The sequence below is a fragment of the Dysidea avara genome, chromosome 9, assembly GCF_963678975.1.
Source record: "Dysidea avara chromosome 9, odDysAvar1.4, whole genome shotgun sequence".
Classification (NCBI taxonomy): domain Eukaryota; kingdom Metazoa; phylum Porifera; class Demospongiae; order Dictyoceratida; family Dysideidae; genus Dysidea; species Dysidea avara.
The window spans coordinates 15849534-15865991 of record NC_089280.1 but is presented as its reverse complement, the minus strand read 5'-3'; the positions used below and the strand labels follow the sequence as shown (position 1 = coordinate 15865991).

General features: G+C 39.1%; 1 protein-coding gene across 1 annotated transcript in view; it reads left to right on the top strand.

Moving 5' to 3' along the window:
- The first annotated feature begins 4891 nt into the window (after nt 1-4891).
- Nucleotides 4892-16458, top strand: part of LOC136267422 (trafficking protein particle complex subunit 10-like) — a 28769-nt gene continuing 17202 nt past the window's right edge. Inside the window, exons 1-8 of the mRNA XM_066062573.1 lie at nt 4892-4994; nt 7168-7305; nt 8309-8361; nt 8420-8492; nt 9038-9232; nt 9598-9830; nt 10637-10801; nt 10850-11008. Coding sequence (XP_065918645.1) covers nt 10697-10801; nt 10850-11008 — 264 coding nt within the window. The 5' untranslated portion in view covers nt 4892-4994; nt 7168-7305; nt 8309-8361; ... (2 more) ...; nt 9598-9830; nt 10637-10696. The remainder of the gene's footprint in view (nt 4995-7167; nt 7306-8308; nt 8362-8419; nt 8493-9037; nt 9233-9597; nt 9831-10636; nt 10802-10849; nt 11009-16458) is intronic.

The following is a 16458-nucleotide window of genomic DNA, read 5'->3' as shown; positions in this document are numbered from 1 at the left end:
GGTGGGTTATCTCTAAATCTAGCTCTTGAATTGCCATGCCCCACCTAGCCAACTTCCCTGAAGGATGTGGTGTGTTTAAAAGAGCCTTCAAAGCTTCATGATCAGTAAAGACCCGGCAACGATACCCATATATGTAATGGCGGAAATGCTTCAATGCCCACACAACTCCAAGTGCTTCCAGCTCTGAAACACCATAATTTTTCTCATGAGGTTGCAGTGTACGACTGGCGTAAGCTATTGGTCTCACTCTAGAGTCATCTTGTTGCTGGGCCAAGACAGCTCCTAAACCTTTAATTGAGGCATCAGTTTCCAATAGAATCTCTCGATCAAAGTTTGGAAAAACTAGTACTGTGGTTCCTGTCAGAAGCTCTTTAATCTTTTCAAAAGTACTCTGGCACTGTGCAGTCCAACAAAAATCAACACCTTTACGAGTAAGAGTAAACAAAGGTCCAGCCACTCTGGAGAAATTAGGAATAAATCTCCTATAATATGAAGCTAAACCCAAAAATGATCTCAACGATTTCAAATCAGTAGGGGTGGGAAACTGTTGCGCCGCTTCCACCTTCGCTGGGTCAGCAGCAACCCCATCCTCAGAGATGATGTGTCCCAAGTACTCTACTGTCTGTCTCACTAATTTACACTTCTGTGGCTTCAGTGTTAACTTGGCTGATCTAAGTCGGGAAAAGACTTCCTGTAAATTCATCAGATGCTCTGTGAATGTCCTGCCCATCACAAGAATGTCATCAAGGTAAACCATGCAGCATTCACGAGTCAGCCTTTTCAGTACCACTTCCATTAGCCTCTGAAACGTAGCTGGTGCATTGCACAAACCAAATGGCATGGAGTTAAATTCATATAATCCGGAAGAAGTAATAAATGCTGACTTCTCTCTAGACTCTGAATCCATATATACCTGCCAATGTCCAGATGCCAGATCAAGCGTAGAGAAGTAATGGTTCTGTGCTAGCAAATCCAAAGTGTCATCAATCCTTGGTAGAGGAAACACATCAAGTTTGGTCACAGCGTTTAGCTTCCTGTAATCCACACAAAACCGCATTGAGCCATCCTTCTTACGCACAAGAACAACTGGACTAGCCCATGAACTCTTGGAAGGTTCCACAATTCCTTGTTCCAACATACCTTGTACTAACTCTACAACTTTGTTACGGAGCGAGAAGGGCATCCGCCTTGGTGGTTGACGAATTGTGCATGATCACCCGTATCAATGGTATGTGTCACTAAATCAGTTGACCCAAGTTCAGATGGATCTAATGCAAATACATCAGCATTCTCCATCAGCAATTGCTGTAATTGACTCAGTTCATCCTCACTCAACTTGGCTTCGCTTAGTTGTAAATGATCCAACAATCTAGTGGACCTGTCAATTGGGGAATCTCCAGCACTTACACAACTAACGGTATTCTGACCACTTGACTGAATATCACACTCACTCTGCTCACTGTGTTCAGAAATGTCCAGGTCTGGGTGGCTCCCTACCAACTCCGCTGATGACAGTATTGCTTCAAGAGGTTCCACTTTTCCAATCACTGCTCCCTTCTCAATGTAAAGTGGCTGCGAACTGGTATTTGTTACAATTAATGTAATATTAGATCCTTCATTGGACCTTACAACTGCTTCCTCAAATGACAGTTCTTCATTTCCTTCCCCTGGCTTGAACATTGAGAGTGAAAGATTCTGAATTCCAGTCACATGTGCCCTCACTAATTTCTGGTGCCTGGCTGGGACTCTGGTAGCCTGTAGCAAACAAACAACATGTGTTAAATTGTCACTTACTTCAACAGATTCTTTTACTAGGTCTTCTGTTGGTTGTACAGCTTCTTCCATCATCTCGTTAGGCTTAACCTCAACTCCATCTAGTGTACTTGTCTTCACAGTACCTTGTAAAAGGTCAATCACAGTTCCATCACCCCTCTGGTGAATCAAAGTAATTCCAAGTGAAACTAGCAAGTCAGTTCCTAATAGTAGGTCTACAGATGCATCTTTCTGTACTTGCACCACTGCGGTCACAACAGCATTGGATAAGGATAATTTCACTTCCATTTGACCGATAATGTTCAAAGGCTCTCCTCCATAATTCTTTAGCAAAATAGAGGTTGGTTCTAACCTCGACAGAGCATAACGCTTCCACTGGTTGAGGTCATCAAATTTAGGCCGGTCTTGTTTTAGTATTTCTAGAGCAAACTTCAGTGACATTATACTGGCAGGAGAACCAGTGTCAAGCAATGCTTGAGTTGGGAGTCCATTAACACTAATAGACATCTGGACTATTGGCCCTAGTGATCCCTTCTGCCCTGTAGTGATCCCATGCATAGTATCTGTCCCCTCACTAATCGCTGCTTCCTTCACAGCCTCATTCAGTTCTTGTCGCAGTTTCACAATACGTTGCTGAACATCTGATGACCCTTCAGTTGGCACCACTGCATTCATTCTCTTAGTGACTGTGCCTGCTTTTAGGTCTTGTGTTGCTGAGGCTGGAGTCTCAGGCTTCTTGGATGGAACCCTGTATGGACACTCGCTCTTGTAGTGCCCTGCCATTCCACACTGAAAACATTTAACTCTGCTACTACTTGTTGCTAGTATTGCCTTACTGACTGTCTTATGGCTTCTGGTTTGATCACCAGTTCTATTATTACCTTGGTAGCTTCTGGTGTAAGGCTTCTGGTAGTTATCATTTCCACCACTCCCAGCTATATTGAGTTCATGCCTCTTGGCTCCCTGGTGAGTTGCTGCTCAAAGTTGCCTTCCAGTCCAGCTACTTTCTGTTTCAGCTCCGGCAATAACCCTGAAACAACTGATATGCCAGCACAGACTTACCCATGGCCTGTGCTGCAGAACTTCCCCTTGGTGCTTGGGAATATGCTTTCTGGTAAAGACGTCGTAGATCCTGGGTATACTCATCTACAGTTTCACCCCTCTTCTGTTTCCTGTCATGGAAAAGACCACTCTGAATTGCCTCAATCTGAACCGGCATAAATCTCTTGGATAGCTCTTCCACCAGCAGACCATAATTTGTTCGTTGTTCTGTAGAACAAGATCTATAAAATGCTAAAGCAGGTCCCCTCAGCCGAGTAGTTAGGTTGACTAGTTTAGCCTGTGCATTCCACCTAGCTAGAGTGGCTACCATCTCAAACTGTTCCAGCCAGTCCACAAACGTCTCACCATCATCTTCTTTACTATCACCAGCAAACTTTGTCAGTGGTGGTAGTTGCTGTGTAGCCAGTGCATAGCCTTCTGATGCTTGAATGGTGGCTCCTGTTCCTACTGGCTCCCCTGTACTGGTACTTGTAGTAGAACAAGTTACATAAACACTATCAGTGCTACTTACTACGCCTTGTGTACTTACACTTTGGGCCATCATCCCATTTGTATTCATAGTTCCCACTGGACAACTCTGATTACTCTGGCTACATCCTGCACTAGATCTAGCACTCATAACACTGTTCATTGTTGGTAGAGTCCCCTGTCACTGGTAGTAGACAACGAAAATGACTGTTGGCCGGTAAATACTGGTCCCCATGGAGGGGATGACATTCCAGTATTAGTTGTTGGTCCATGTGGTAAACCAGTAGCTACTTGGGGCCGTTGTAGTAGTAGCGGTGTGATGGTTGTGTCACCCGTACTCCAGGTAGTGGCATATCCACTTGATACAGAACTATCTTGCTGTCCTAACATGGAGGTTGTCCACACTAGTGTAGGATCCCATAGTGGAGTTGCCATGGAAACCATTAAGCCTTGTGTACTACTACTACTACTACTACTACTACTACTTTTAAGGGTAGTGACATTCCCAGACCATGGGGATGACAAAACAACATCTGTGCTAGCCCTACTAGAAGTAAAGAAACTCTTAGAAGTGGAAGAGGTCAAGGTAGATTCTGGCAAAACAACAGGTAATTGAAATTCTCTAGACATGTGTGTACCACTCCTTGATAAAGTTGTCCCTGGACTACTCACCAAATGGCTTCCTACAGTCTTATCACCCCAGCTGTTCCCAGAAGAAACCCCAGAAGTCACAGATAGTCTAGTCTCCAAAGATGTGGAAGGGGTTCTGGCTCCTTCAGACCTCTGTTCTCTGACACCGTCCTCCATAAAACTTGATTGTTCTGGCAGCTTTGGTAACTGCCGTTTTTGAGTGATACCCAGGTTTACTGGCTCCTTTCTCTTTTTCAGGGTAGCTACCTCATCCAATAGTCTCTCTTCCCGTAGTTCCCACTTTTTCCGCTCAATGTCCACTGCTTCATAGCACTGCAATTTAGCCTCAGTCTCAGCATACTTCAGTTTCATTTGACTTTCCTGAAGCTGTTGCATCAACAATTCAGTCTGTATCTGTTGGTCTGCCAACTCTGCTTGGAGCTCAACTAACTTTGATTCAAGCTGTTCTTTCTCCTCATGTAATGAGTGTACTGTCTCCAATGCTTCACTATAAGTTGCCTTGGTAGTCTCTAAAGTCTGGTGTAACTCTTTTAGTTCTGCCTCACCATCAATCCATTTTGCACTTTCTGGATTAGCTTCTTTCAGCTTGAGATTCTCTGCCTGTAGCCTGTTTACCTCCCACTGCAAACCATCCAGCTTTGTTCGCAAAGTCTCCATACTCAGTAGTACCAATACTCAGTCTGTTCCGCTGTTTCTCTTCCTGTTGCTCTCTCTCCCCAGACAAGCCCCCAAATGTAGCAACTTTATAGCAAGCGTACAGTCTTAGTGTTAACTAGTTACACCAATAGCAGAGTTTATCACTTATTATCAGCTTTTCTTATGGCAGACTGAAATATCAATACAAAAACTAGCCTATTTATATTAACCAAAGATTACATCAACTACAATTACATCAATACCAAAGAAATGTTCTAATGTCACACAGACTAAAGTTATCATTTATTACACATATCATACTACTGAGATATTAATTTTACAGGTCTCTCTTATTTGTTAGTGGATCAAGGGTTGGCAGCTTAGAGAAGCTGGTGAAGAATAAGGTGACTTATCTAGCTCTTAAAAATAGTCTACCTCTTAAGTCTAAGAGGATTAGGTTGTGTCATTTACTTATTTATTTATTTATTTATTTTATTCTGGGCAGGAAGCTCAGCTAATATGCCCAGGAAAAAAGAAATACAGCTATTTTATTGTTAATTAATGGGATAGGTTTGTTTGTAAATTACAAGTCAAAATCATCAATTTCAATTAGCATTTTACACATTTGTCGTTCTTGAATGGAAATAGACAAGCATGGTTTAATGAAAAATGTAAAGAGTAATACTATCTAGCATACATTTTATGTTGAGGAGCCAATCTGTATAAAAGGGTGCAGCATTCAAAAGTCTGGGTGAAAAAAGTTGTGAAATCAAAGTGGTGGCAATAAAATTGCTGCAATCATGTTGATGATAATAATGGATTTGTGGAATATTATATCATTAACATCATTGCAGTCATTTCATGGCAGCCACCTTTGATCCTTTGATCTTATACAGCTTGGCAAATTTCACTTTTTGTATTTTATATATTATAATATACCTATAACCTGGCTTTGAGGTTTGTTTTACAAAAATCATTGTTCTTATCTACAGATGCAATGAAGATGATATAAGACTAACTATAATGCTCTACCAATACAGAAAAATACCTACTGATCTGATACCAAAAACCAATCTATGCTGATATAATTTCGTGCTTGCTTGTCAGTTCATGGTTATATAAAGTTGTTATTTGCAATAGTGTTTTACAACAAAGTCAATTCCTTCCAAGTTAGGTATACATGAACATGATTATACATTAGGTTTTTGCATTGCCTGTTTTATAAGAGTAGTGATAAGTTGCAGTTGCTCAATATTTCTGAGGGAGATAATAACATGGGATGTCAAGTGCATGTCATGGTGGGATTTTGAGTAGTGTTTGTAGTCTTGCTAGTGTATATCTAAACCAAAACAGCCAAGCTGTAAAAAGAGTGCGGCCCCCAAAAAGGCCAGGGTGAAAAAAGATGTGACATCCAAGGTGGCGGCCAAGAAATGGCTGTGATGGTAGGTTAATGACAAAATTTTTAAGTATGACAATACAAGTAAATTTGGTGCTGAATCCTTTTTTGGGGGCTGCACTCTTTTTGTTGCTTGGCTGTTTTGGTTTGGATATCACTTCTTTTTGTATTGCAAGCCACAAAGCCAGCCATAAACTGGCTTTGGTACTTCCTTTAAACTTGTTTTGTTTCTTTACTGCAGGAATTGTGGAACAAAAGAAGTGGCAGTTGTGTGTATAGCTTTTGGTCTGATTAAACATTTGTATATTTAACACTGAACGATTATCACGTACTGTAGTTAATAAGGTGACTTCTTACATAACTGAACTGTAGCTGAAACTCTCATTGTTTGTAGCTGAACTCTTTTCAGGGTAACTTGTTTCTAGCTGCACTCTCCACATAGTGATTTGTTTCCAGCATATATTCCTACAGGGTGGTTTGTTTGTAGCTGATTCTCTATAGGGTAACTTGTTTCTAGCTGAACTATCTTCTGGGTGACTTGTTCCTAACTGATCTCTCTACATGGTGATTTATTTCCAGCACATATTTCTACTGGGTGATTTGTTTGTAGCTGATCTATAGGGTAACTTGTATCTAGCTGATATTTCTACAGGGTGACTTGTTTCTAGCTGATCTCTCTACATGGCGATTTTTTTTGTAGCTGATCTCTCTACACGGTGACTTGTTTCTAGCTGAACTCTCTACTGGGTGACTTGTTCCTAACTGATCTCTCTAGATGGTGATTTGTTTCCAGCACAAATTTCTACAGGATGGTTTGTTTCTAGCTGATCATCACTGTCAATAGGTAATGGTAACAAGAAGTTGTTTGATGTGGTGATCAAACAGGAGTAACAGGAAAGACTTGTTGGACTACACAAGGAATCCACTGCTACTGCTACCAAGTTAATACTGAAATATTTATTTATGTATTGTAAATTCTTAATATACACACGTGGAAATTCTCCCAGCAGGTTCTTTGTATAAAAGGAGGCCTTTGTGAAACAGCAAATTTTATTGCGGCTAAACCTTTTGTCCCAACAGTGTCTATTGTAAAAAGTTACACTGTTAATCAGTGTGGCATTGACATACCGCAAGTACATGTGTATTTCTGTGGTATATTGCTTGTACTGTTTTGATTACAGATCAGGTGATGGTGTTGCCACTACCTTGTTCAGTCCGATATGTCGAGGGTTCGACTTCATCTCTCATGACAGTATCCCAGAAGAGGAGCAGGAATGGATGACAATCCATGTCTACATCTTTACTGGACTGACTGTTGTGTGAGTTGCTGCATGGGATACTGCATGTGGTAGACATACCAGTGAACATGACACAATATGTGACTGGATCTACGAAAACTGGTCTTATCACCCAAGACAGGAAGTTTGATTTTTTCATACAAACACAAAGCTTTATGAATGCACTATCAAATTTCACTGTCACAGTCAGTTGACCAGAGTAAAGTGGTCTGCTTTTGCTATTTGCTTTTTTCAAACACAGTGGCGAGCTGTACAAGTGGTCTGGGGTCTTGATGGAACCCTGGCCAACCAGGAGGTGGCTGTGTGTGGGTATACAGCTCTGTGGTATATGATCTGTGCTGTAAATTCCCTTTCATTTTAGCCAGCTTTGAACCCTGAATGGCCCATAACTTGGCCTAATTCATCCCAAAACGTTCCTCTTCAATTTTTAAGCAGCATCTTGCCTGCCTTCCAGGTCCCCCACCTCCCATCCCTTTTGGAGCTCTCCTGATACTTGGTTAAAAAAACTATCTAAAATGGTGGGAAACTTAGCTGTTGACTACCTCTTTAGTGGATGATATGGAAGGTAATAAATTGTTGTAAAATGTGTGAAATTTTGGTATGCGTAGCTACCACCATTGACAAGCTACAAAACTCTGAAGATTTAAAACCAGCATTTCTTGATATTTTTAAATGGGCGATAAGACCGGTTTTCCCAGAGACATGCAGTCACATATTGTATATACCATTATAGTACTGTTGGTGATACCAACATATAATACTCTTGGCACATATGTTATGAAATGCAACATTACACGGCTTCTGGTCAGCTGATGTTTTTATGCTAACCTTAAAGGAGTAGTTTGAGTGTGCTTTCTTTGCTACATAATGTACACATTGAACTTTTTTTAAAACACAAGAAAGCGAGTATGTGTTACTATGTTTTTGTCTGTACTGAACTGAACAAACTAAGTATATATGAACTACATGGAATTATGAAAGCTAACAATTCTAATGTAAGAGTGTATTGTTACAATTACTCCAGGATCAAGAAGAGTACAGGACACGAGTGAAGCCAGACATCACCTCTTGGATAAAGTCAGTTGAGAAGGTGTACAGCTCTGTCAGCTGGTTGATAGTCTACTATATTACCAAGGAGACGAGGAGCAAGAAGACTTGAAACAACTTGGGGAGAAGATCAAAAATGATTTTTGCACTAAGCCTGAACAGTAAGATTGATATACAATACTGTGACACTGTAGTTTCCTGAAGGTTACTGTTTTATCTTAAGATATGCCTAGTTTCTGTTATGAGCACGAAATATAAGATACTGTATCTTGGGATGTGGAATACTGTGTTTGATTACATAAGCTAACCTATTTTGTCTAACATAACTGAGCTATTTATGCTGGCCTCAAACTTTTTGCAATCCAAACCTCCTCCATGGAAGTTTCTTCCACCATAATTTAGTGAGCTTAAACAGTAGGTACACTGTTAATGAAATAATCTACTTGAACATCTTACTTTTGAGAGGTGCTATTCCATTCTCCAGACTCTTTAATAGGTTAATAATTCAAGGTATTGAAAATAGAACTGTCTAAGCATGTGGCTTCAGCAGAATGTCTCTTTTTGGACAACACCCCTAAGTGTGGACAACATGAATTAATCCCTGGATTAAGGAAGCATTTTCTATTAGTTCCCCAATGTTAGAAAAGTTTCACTTCATGTTTCACTCTATACAGTACACATCCTATACTTATCTTTCTGTCTTCAGGTACAGTATGTTGAAACTGTTTTCATCTGAACCGTCACGTGTACAGGAGTCATGGCACACGTTGGTAGTAAAGATCAGCAATTTGTCATTTGCCACCTTCCAGAGGAACATGCAGCCCCACATTGATGAGGTGACCAAAATGGATGGAAATTGTAGCAGTAATGAAACCTACCAGTTCTTCCTTACAAAAATAATGTATACCACTATAATACTGCATAGTGTGAGATATCTCACATGTATCAGAAGTATGCATGTGTGAGGGGGAGGGGGGCTAGTCTGGCTTCTATGTACTACATACATGCATACATATACCATAGCTTTGTGTGAGAAAATCTCTACGAATTCCAGCCAAAGTAGTACAGGTTTTCCCTTTATATGTATGTCTTTTTGTTTCACTATTTTTAGCAGATTGATCTAGTCCTTAATTTCAAATACACTAGCACCTAGAGTTAATAATGTAACTCTTTCAGCAGATACACACTATAACTGCAACAATTATTTATCTGTGAAAATGCAGTTCATTTATTTGTATAAATATTTATATTCTATTTACCCTCCAGCTTGACATTGCCATTGGCTATGAGATGTGTTCACAATATGACATAGCGCTTGTGCTGTATGATGAACTACACTTGTTGTTGGAGCAGACGATCATGAAACATGCCTCAGAGACTTGTTCCCAGCATCCACACTGGCTGAAGAAAATGTTGTCTAGCTGGTATCAGAATTGGGACTGTCCTGATTTAATGCATACAGAAAAGGCTTGGAAGGTCAGCGAGTGATTTCTTTATTAGTGTGTTAAAACTTTGTGATGGCTAGTTTGAGTATTTGTTGTGGGTATCAAGTAGCATTCACTTTGTTCATAAATCTTGTTTAGTTTATCCTTGTGAAATTTGAATAATAAAGATTTGTGTACAGTAAATAGTATGTGATTCATGGATGGCCACTTTTTTTAATTATCGTGGGTTTTTGGTTATAGTGAGCAGTCATTGTGTTCCTATTAGTTTACAATGTAAGGACTCACAAGTGGACACACTGAGGCAGATTTTTAGTTGTATACTGTTTACTTTCTCTAAATGCAAAATACTAGTAGTTTAGCAAAATGGTTAGTATCCACCACATTCTCCAGACCTGGATATTTAAGGGGGGGGGGGGGGGGTGTGCCACTCTGAGATGCACGTGGGAAGAATCGCATGCAAGAATTAAGAATTTTGGCAAAATTTACAAGAAAAGGAAACACTGTTCATGTAAGAATTTTACAAGGCTTCTTTTCTTAGGAACTGCAACTACCCTGGCAATGAATCATGAAAGGGAATTGTTTTCATTAGTTGATCATGGCCAACTGCTTAAACACTTCAGAAAACAATAGCAAGAGTGGTGGGTGTCCATGGAACCTTTCGTCTGTACCTTTACAAGCACAACAACAATCTATAATCAAGCACTGAATGTTTCATAATGAGTAAAGGTCTTATCAGTAAAGCAAACGTTGCAAGATTATAATGTTGTTGAATTAGTTTTCACGCTGCTATATATGCCCCAGTAGTACCAATGTATGTTGTTATGTATGTTAGTTGTGTGTTGTCTTGTTGTCTCTTATAGTATCTGGTGTTGATCCACTCCTGCTCAGCCCCTCTGATCACCATTTGAACGTTTCTCTTCATGAGAGTGGCAAGCTTGATGAATGTGTTGGGTCGTGGCTGGTTACTTGCTGAACGTGCTCTACAAGTATTCCACTCCACTGCCAGGGAAACCAGAGCACTAAAAGTACAAAGACTATTCCTTCAACTGATACATTAATATCTTTCTATATAGTTTAATTATCCTAAGGGCACGTTTGAGGCATGGGCATACATGACATGCATGGAGACAGTGTCAGCCATTTTAAGCCAAGTTAGCCAGGTAACATTTGAAGACATGACATCTTCATTGTTGCTGATCCGTGCCAGCCTCTGGGAGTATGGACTAAAGAAGGTAATCCAGTACTTATAAGTTCACACTTTACCGTGTTCAGTTGCCTTGTATAAAGAGTTATTTTCTGGTTTAGTCACTGAAGAATTCTATGTGATTGTTTTAGTATGGCCATCATTATTTTGTTATCTGTTTCCGTCACGTCCTCATCAATTTTAGGTAACCACATTAAATTTAAATTATTTGATTATATAGATCACATGAAAGCGCTGTTCTGTGATAGAGTGTTAATAATAAATACTTTAGGTTTAAGGAAGAAAATCCATCCCCCCTGGAGGAAGACTGAGTGTGGCCCCGACTAGACATTGGGTGACCTGCAGTTCGAATCCTGGGGTTGGAGGGATTTTTTCCCTACTTTGGCCCCTTTCTGTTACACCTTTCTAGCTGTAAGTCATTAAGTCTAAGTCCTTGAAATTAGGTTAAGTAATCCTAAGGCTGCAGCACATGTTGCTGTAGACCTTCAGTGCTGGTCACTGTAAAGTGTTAATAATAATAATAAAAATAAATAGAAGGAGGTACTAGAATGACATGGTGAAATACATTAGCTGTATACATAAACAATCAGAAATGTAACTAAGAGGTTGTAGCCCCTCCACTCTCGTTTTACAGGTGTATAGGCCTTGTGCTGAGTATACATATTTGCTAAGATAGACTAGTTGGTTGTTACTAAAGGACATAATGAAGGCACAAAATAATTGTTTGGGCGATTGTGAATGCGTATTTCTACCCACCGCATATCAGCCTTTGAACAGACCATAGAACAGCTACTGCTACATTGAAATAGGTTAGTAACTTACAGTCCTGAGTACTTTATTTAATATAATAACTTATTTACTGTCCAATAGTGAAGTTAGTTGGCTTAACTTAGTAACCAATCCGACTATCGGTGCAACAGTATCACAAAGTCTGTAAAGTCACTATACCACCTGTATTTCAAACTGGCGAAAACAAATAACCTCAGTACAAAGCCTACCTATGCTGAAGTTTTATACGGGCTTCATTAGTGTTTGATTCTCTGCTTTTATCACTGAAAGAATTTGCTCGCATGGGTGCGTACAGACAAACATTGGTAGATAGATAGATAGATAGATAGATAGATAGATAGATAGATAGATAGATAGATGTTTTTATGAAACAATTTCAGTAAACCAGGTGTGCACCCATAGCTGTCCTTTGGCCAGCTGTGTGCGTGCATCTGGTTTATAAAAAGCATTTCAAACTGCACTGTATATTAAATACATCAGTACTGCACTATTATCTGCTGCAGTATTGCATTTCAAACTGCACTGTATATTAAATACATCAGTACTGCACTATTATCTGCTGCAGTATTGCATTTCAAACTGCACTGCACTATTATCTTGTATCTGTGAAATGTCTAGCCAGTTATTTGGTTGGAATCATGGCCACACAGATTGTATTTCTCAGCAGCAGAATCATGGATTACCATGCGCACTATACAATTTATGTTCTGTTTGGAGTTTGAGTGTCTTTTCATAATTTCAGAACCACTTCAAACACTCCATATTCGCGTTTTCTCAATCATTGTCTAAATAAACCAACAGAGCTCCATACAAGATCACATGATTGCTTATAAGGCTTATTTGGGAAGACCCACTGGCTGAGTTTAATCTTTTTCACTTCAATGGATGTTGTATTGCCAAAGTTGACAAGCAGAGGCCCCTTGAAATATTGTTTGCCCTATGTGAACCTCGATGTATTTGTGTTGAGCAAGCCTGGCACATTCAGTGAAAGATAATCCTGGGAGGGAGGAAAATTGTGATCATAAGATTGCAAATGGTGGGCATGAGTGCATGAGATTGAAACCTAAATCATGAGAATGCCTCTACGCATGTCCTTTTTTCCCACTGAACCGCTTATTTTTAATATATATATATATATCTTTCTGTGATATAGTAGTGTATTTTCAATTTAAAAAAACCATTGCATACAATTACAAAAGGTAATGTACTATAGGAAAAAACAAACTTTTACCAAAGTACATAGTAAACTACTAGCAAGATTAATGGTAAATATTAGTTCTGGTAGGCAGCACAACCAACAGGACGTATTTTCATTTCTATAAACCATGGAGTGTGCCAGATTCTTCTGTCATATGAAATAAAACCCTGCCGTCCTCCATAGTTGTAGTTGAGGTTGATGTAAAAGCAATTTTTATACCACCATCCACCCGGAGCAGTACTGCCATGTCCATCAATTGCACAGTTTCCCCCATTTGCGTCATTATCTCTATCCCGTGTGGTAAATGGTCGTCCGTTTAGTACATGTAAACTAAATGGATCAGTTGGAGTAATCCCAGTAAATCCTGATATACTTAGTTTATAGTTTGTACTTGGTGATCCTACACTGAAGTGATTGTAGTGGAGATGAGTCTTTGTTCCGTTGGAATATGTAAGATCTATCCATAGTTCCCATTGCCCTTTACTGGTTAAACAGTGTAGGGAGCGCAGTCCGTACCAAAATTCACTGTATAAACTGCCAAATCCTAGTTCATATTCTAACCAGAATCGATGAAAGTCTTCATTAACACCTTGTTTTCTCCTTTGGATTACTATCCATCCTCCACCATCAGTCTGTGTGTCGCAGTATCCTTTCACTGTACTCCCATATATATAAGAGCAGGGATCCATGAAGATGTGTAGTCCAGATGACGGCCTGCCTGTATGAAAGTAGTTGCCATTACCTTTAGCTGAAACACGACAACAGTTATCTATCACAGATCCATCAATTGTTGCTGCACTAACTAGCACTAGTACTGTTATAATAATGGTAGTCATCTTAGAAACAATACAGACACTCTGCTTGTAAAAGATCAAATTAATGCCGTCAATATAATTTAGTGTTTGGTTTTTGTTCTACTGCCTAATAAAGCTAGTTTAGGGTGGTTTGTATATATAGTCATACACATATATGGTAAATTATGGGTACCTTGTACATTACTATTTTTATGTTAAAATGCCCCTCCCTTTCTTGTTTACACCAATAAACCAACACAGTAGGATGATAAATATTTTGGTTAACCACAATTCCTGTTTCAATGTAAAATTATTTATCAAATTTATTTTAGTAGACAAGTTAGCAGTGCTGTACATTCAGTGTTAAAACTGATACAGACTATCGCATGGTAGTATATGCATCCTTCATCATTTTTACGTAGATGTTGAGTGACTAAATTCACTTAAAGTGTATATGTAGGTGTGTGCAGTTACATGAGTATTGTGTAATTGTGGTTGTTCCTTTTCCCTTTTCTGTCATACAGTTTTATTAGGCAATAACATGTCTCTTGATCTGCCTGTGTGTCCATCAATTTGTTAGAGTTCATGTTAACTAACCGGAATAGCAATTAGCAAAAAAACTTTTGAATTCACCAGACTTCCCTAATTTTAATTTTAAGGTATGTATGCACCAACACAACTCTTTTCCTGTCAGTATTTTGGCTTTTCACAACAGACCTTGCACTCTTTTACAGAAGCAGACTATTTGCCAAACTACGTACGAGCTTCCATGGAGTGTTTTGAGCAGTACTGTTTATAGTGTTTATTCCCTGATCACACACCAAAACATATGCATTTTAAGCAGATGCGTGCCAACAAAGGGCTGACTGTGGGCATGCACCTGGTTTCCTGAAATTGGTTTGGGAATAAGTTGATGTTGTGCTGCTTCTAAAAACCAGGCGCTAGTTGTACAGCTGGAAATATATTTTAACTTCTGTTTTGTAATAATGCAAATATGCATAGTTATTATAATTTTGGATTTTTTAAATTGGTGAATTATTTTGTAATTCTCTAATTACATTGCTGTGCATTGCTAAGGAAGCGCATTTCGAACAAACTGTTTTAAAAAACTTATTACGCACAGAAATATTTTGTCAAGTGTTTTATAGCTTGCCTATAGTGTTTTTTCCCATAAATTCTCTATAAAGCCTCAAGGCTACCCTTCGTTTTCATTCACATACATAGGGACACACCCCTTTTCCGAGTCGAAGAGATACACATTTTCTAGTTGCTTCAGAGACCTGCTACAGTGTTTTCAATACATGAAGGACCCAATGGGAAGGTAGTTCAGTGAAGTTTATAGAGTCGCTACACCCGGTTTTCAAACTAGTAAAAAGAAACCACTTCAGTGCAAACTTTGCCTATGCTCAAGTTTAATACAAGCTTCATGTAGTGTTGAATTTCGTAGGTTGGCTGCTTTTTATCACTAAAAGGATTTGCTCACGTGGGTGCGTACAGACAAACAGATAGGTAGATAGCACAGATAGATAGACAGACAGACAGATAGATAGACAGACAGATAGTTAGATAGGTACACGAACACGTTTTTATGAAAACAATTTCAGTAAACCAGGCACGCCTGGTTTTAAAAGCATGTTTCTGCATGTGTGCATGTCTGTCCACACTCCCATGTGAACAAACAAGCTTCAAGAGTACAATCTATAGATGAAGGCTGTTCAGCTTTCTTATAAACCATTTTTGTCATATATACCTTAAGGGGGTGTGGCCTGACACTGCTTAATGAGGCTTGCCTACGTGCTGTAACAGACATTTAACAACCAAAAACAACATAGCAGTCTTGTAAGCAGCCCTATTTATACAATCATGGACAGCTAGAGAACTTTCATAAGAAACTGTCTGGGTGTCATACTGTCTGTGTGGTATCCAGACTATCTGAAGGGGTAAGTGAAAAAAGGAAACATGCGCCATTTTAGATTTTTTTTTAAATTAGAAAGGCTTGCTTTCACTATTTGAATAATGTTGTTACTTTGTAAACAACAGAATTTAAAAGTTAATGGCAGCCTCAAATCAATTTTAGCAAATATTAATTCCCACCATGTGGTCACCTAAATTTTCAAATGACATTTGTCCTCTTTTGCCGCTGGCCCCTTAAACTATAAAATAGTTGAGAAGACACATTTGTGCATAATTTGTGGTTTAAAGTATTTATTCAAGTTGCTCTTTCTTAGCAATGCATAGCAGCATATTTAATTAACCACAAAATAATTGGTCAATTACAAGATACATTTAATTACCATGCCAATGCAGGCTAAGAGCCTGCGGGCGATTAATCACCCAAACCAACTACTGGATTCATTATGTAGACCAACTTGTGAAATTTGATTATGGGACCGCAGCAACTGACATTGTGACTACATTTGTTAACATGAATGGGCAAGTCCTAACAGTATCATGGAAAAGTTCAAATAAGCGGTTTTACAAGTATTTTAAAGCTACTGCATCATTTTACAGACCGTTAACAGCATTTACTAAACATCTATAGGGGTAAGCTTTGCTGTAGAGTGTTAATCTCGTGCTGCTCGAAAAGTTGGCGTGTCCATATTTGAAAATGTGGCGAACCGCTTGTGAATATGTTATAGCACTAGTTCTCACCTTAAACCAATGTTTCTTAACTCATAGGATGGCAAGGGTGACAAA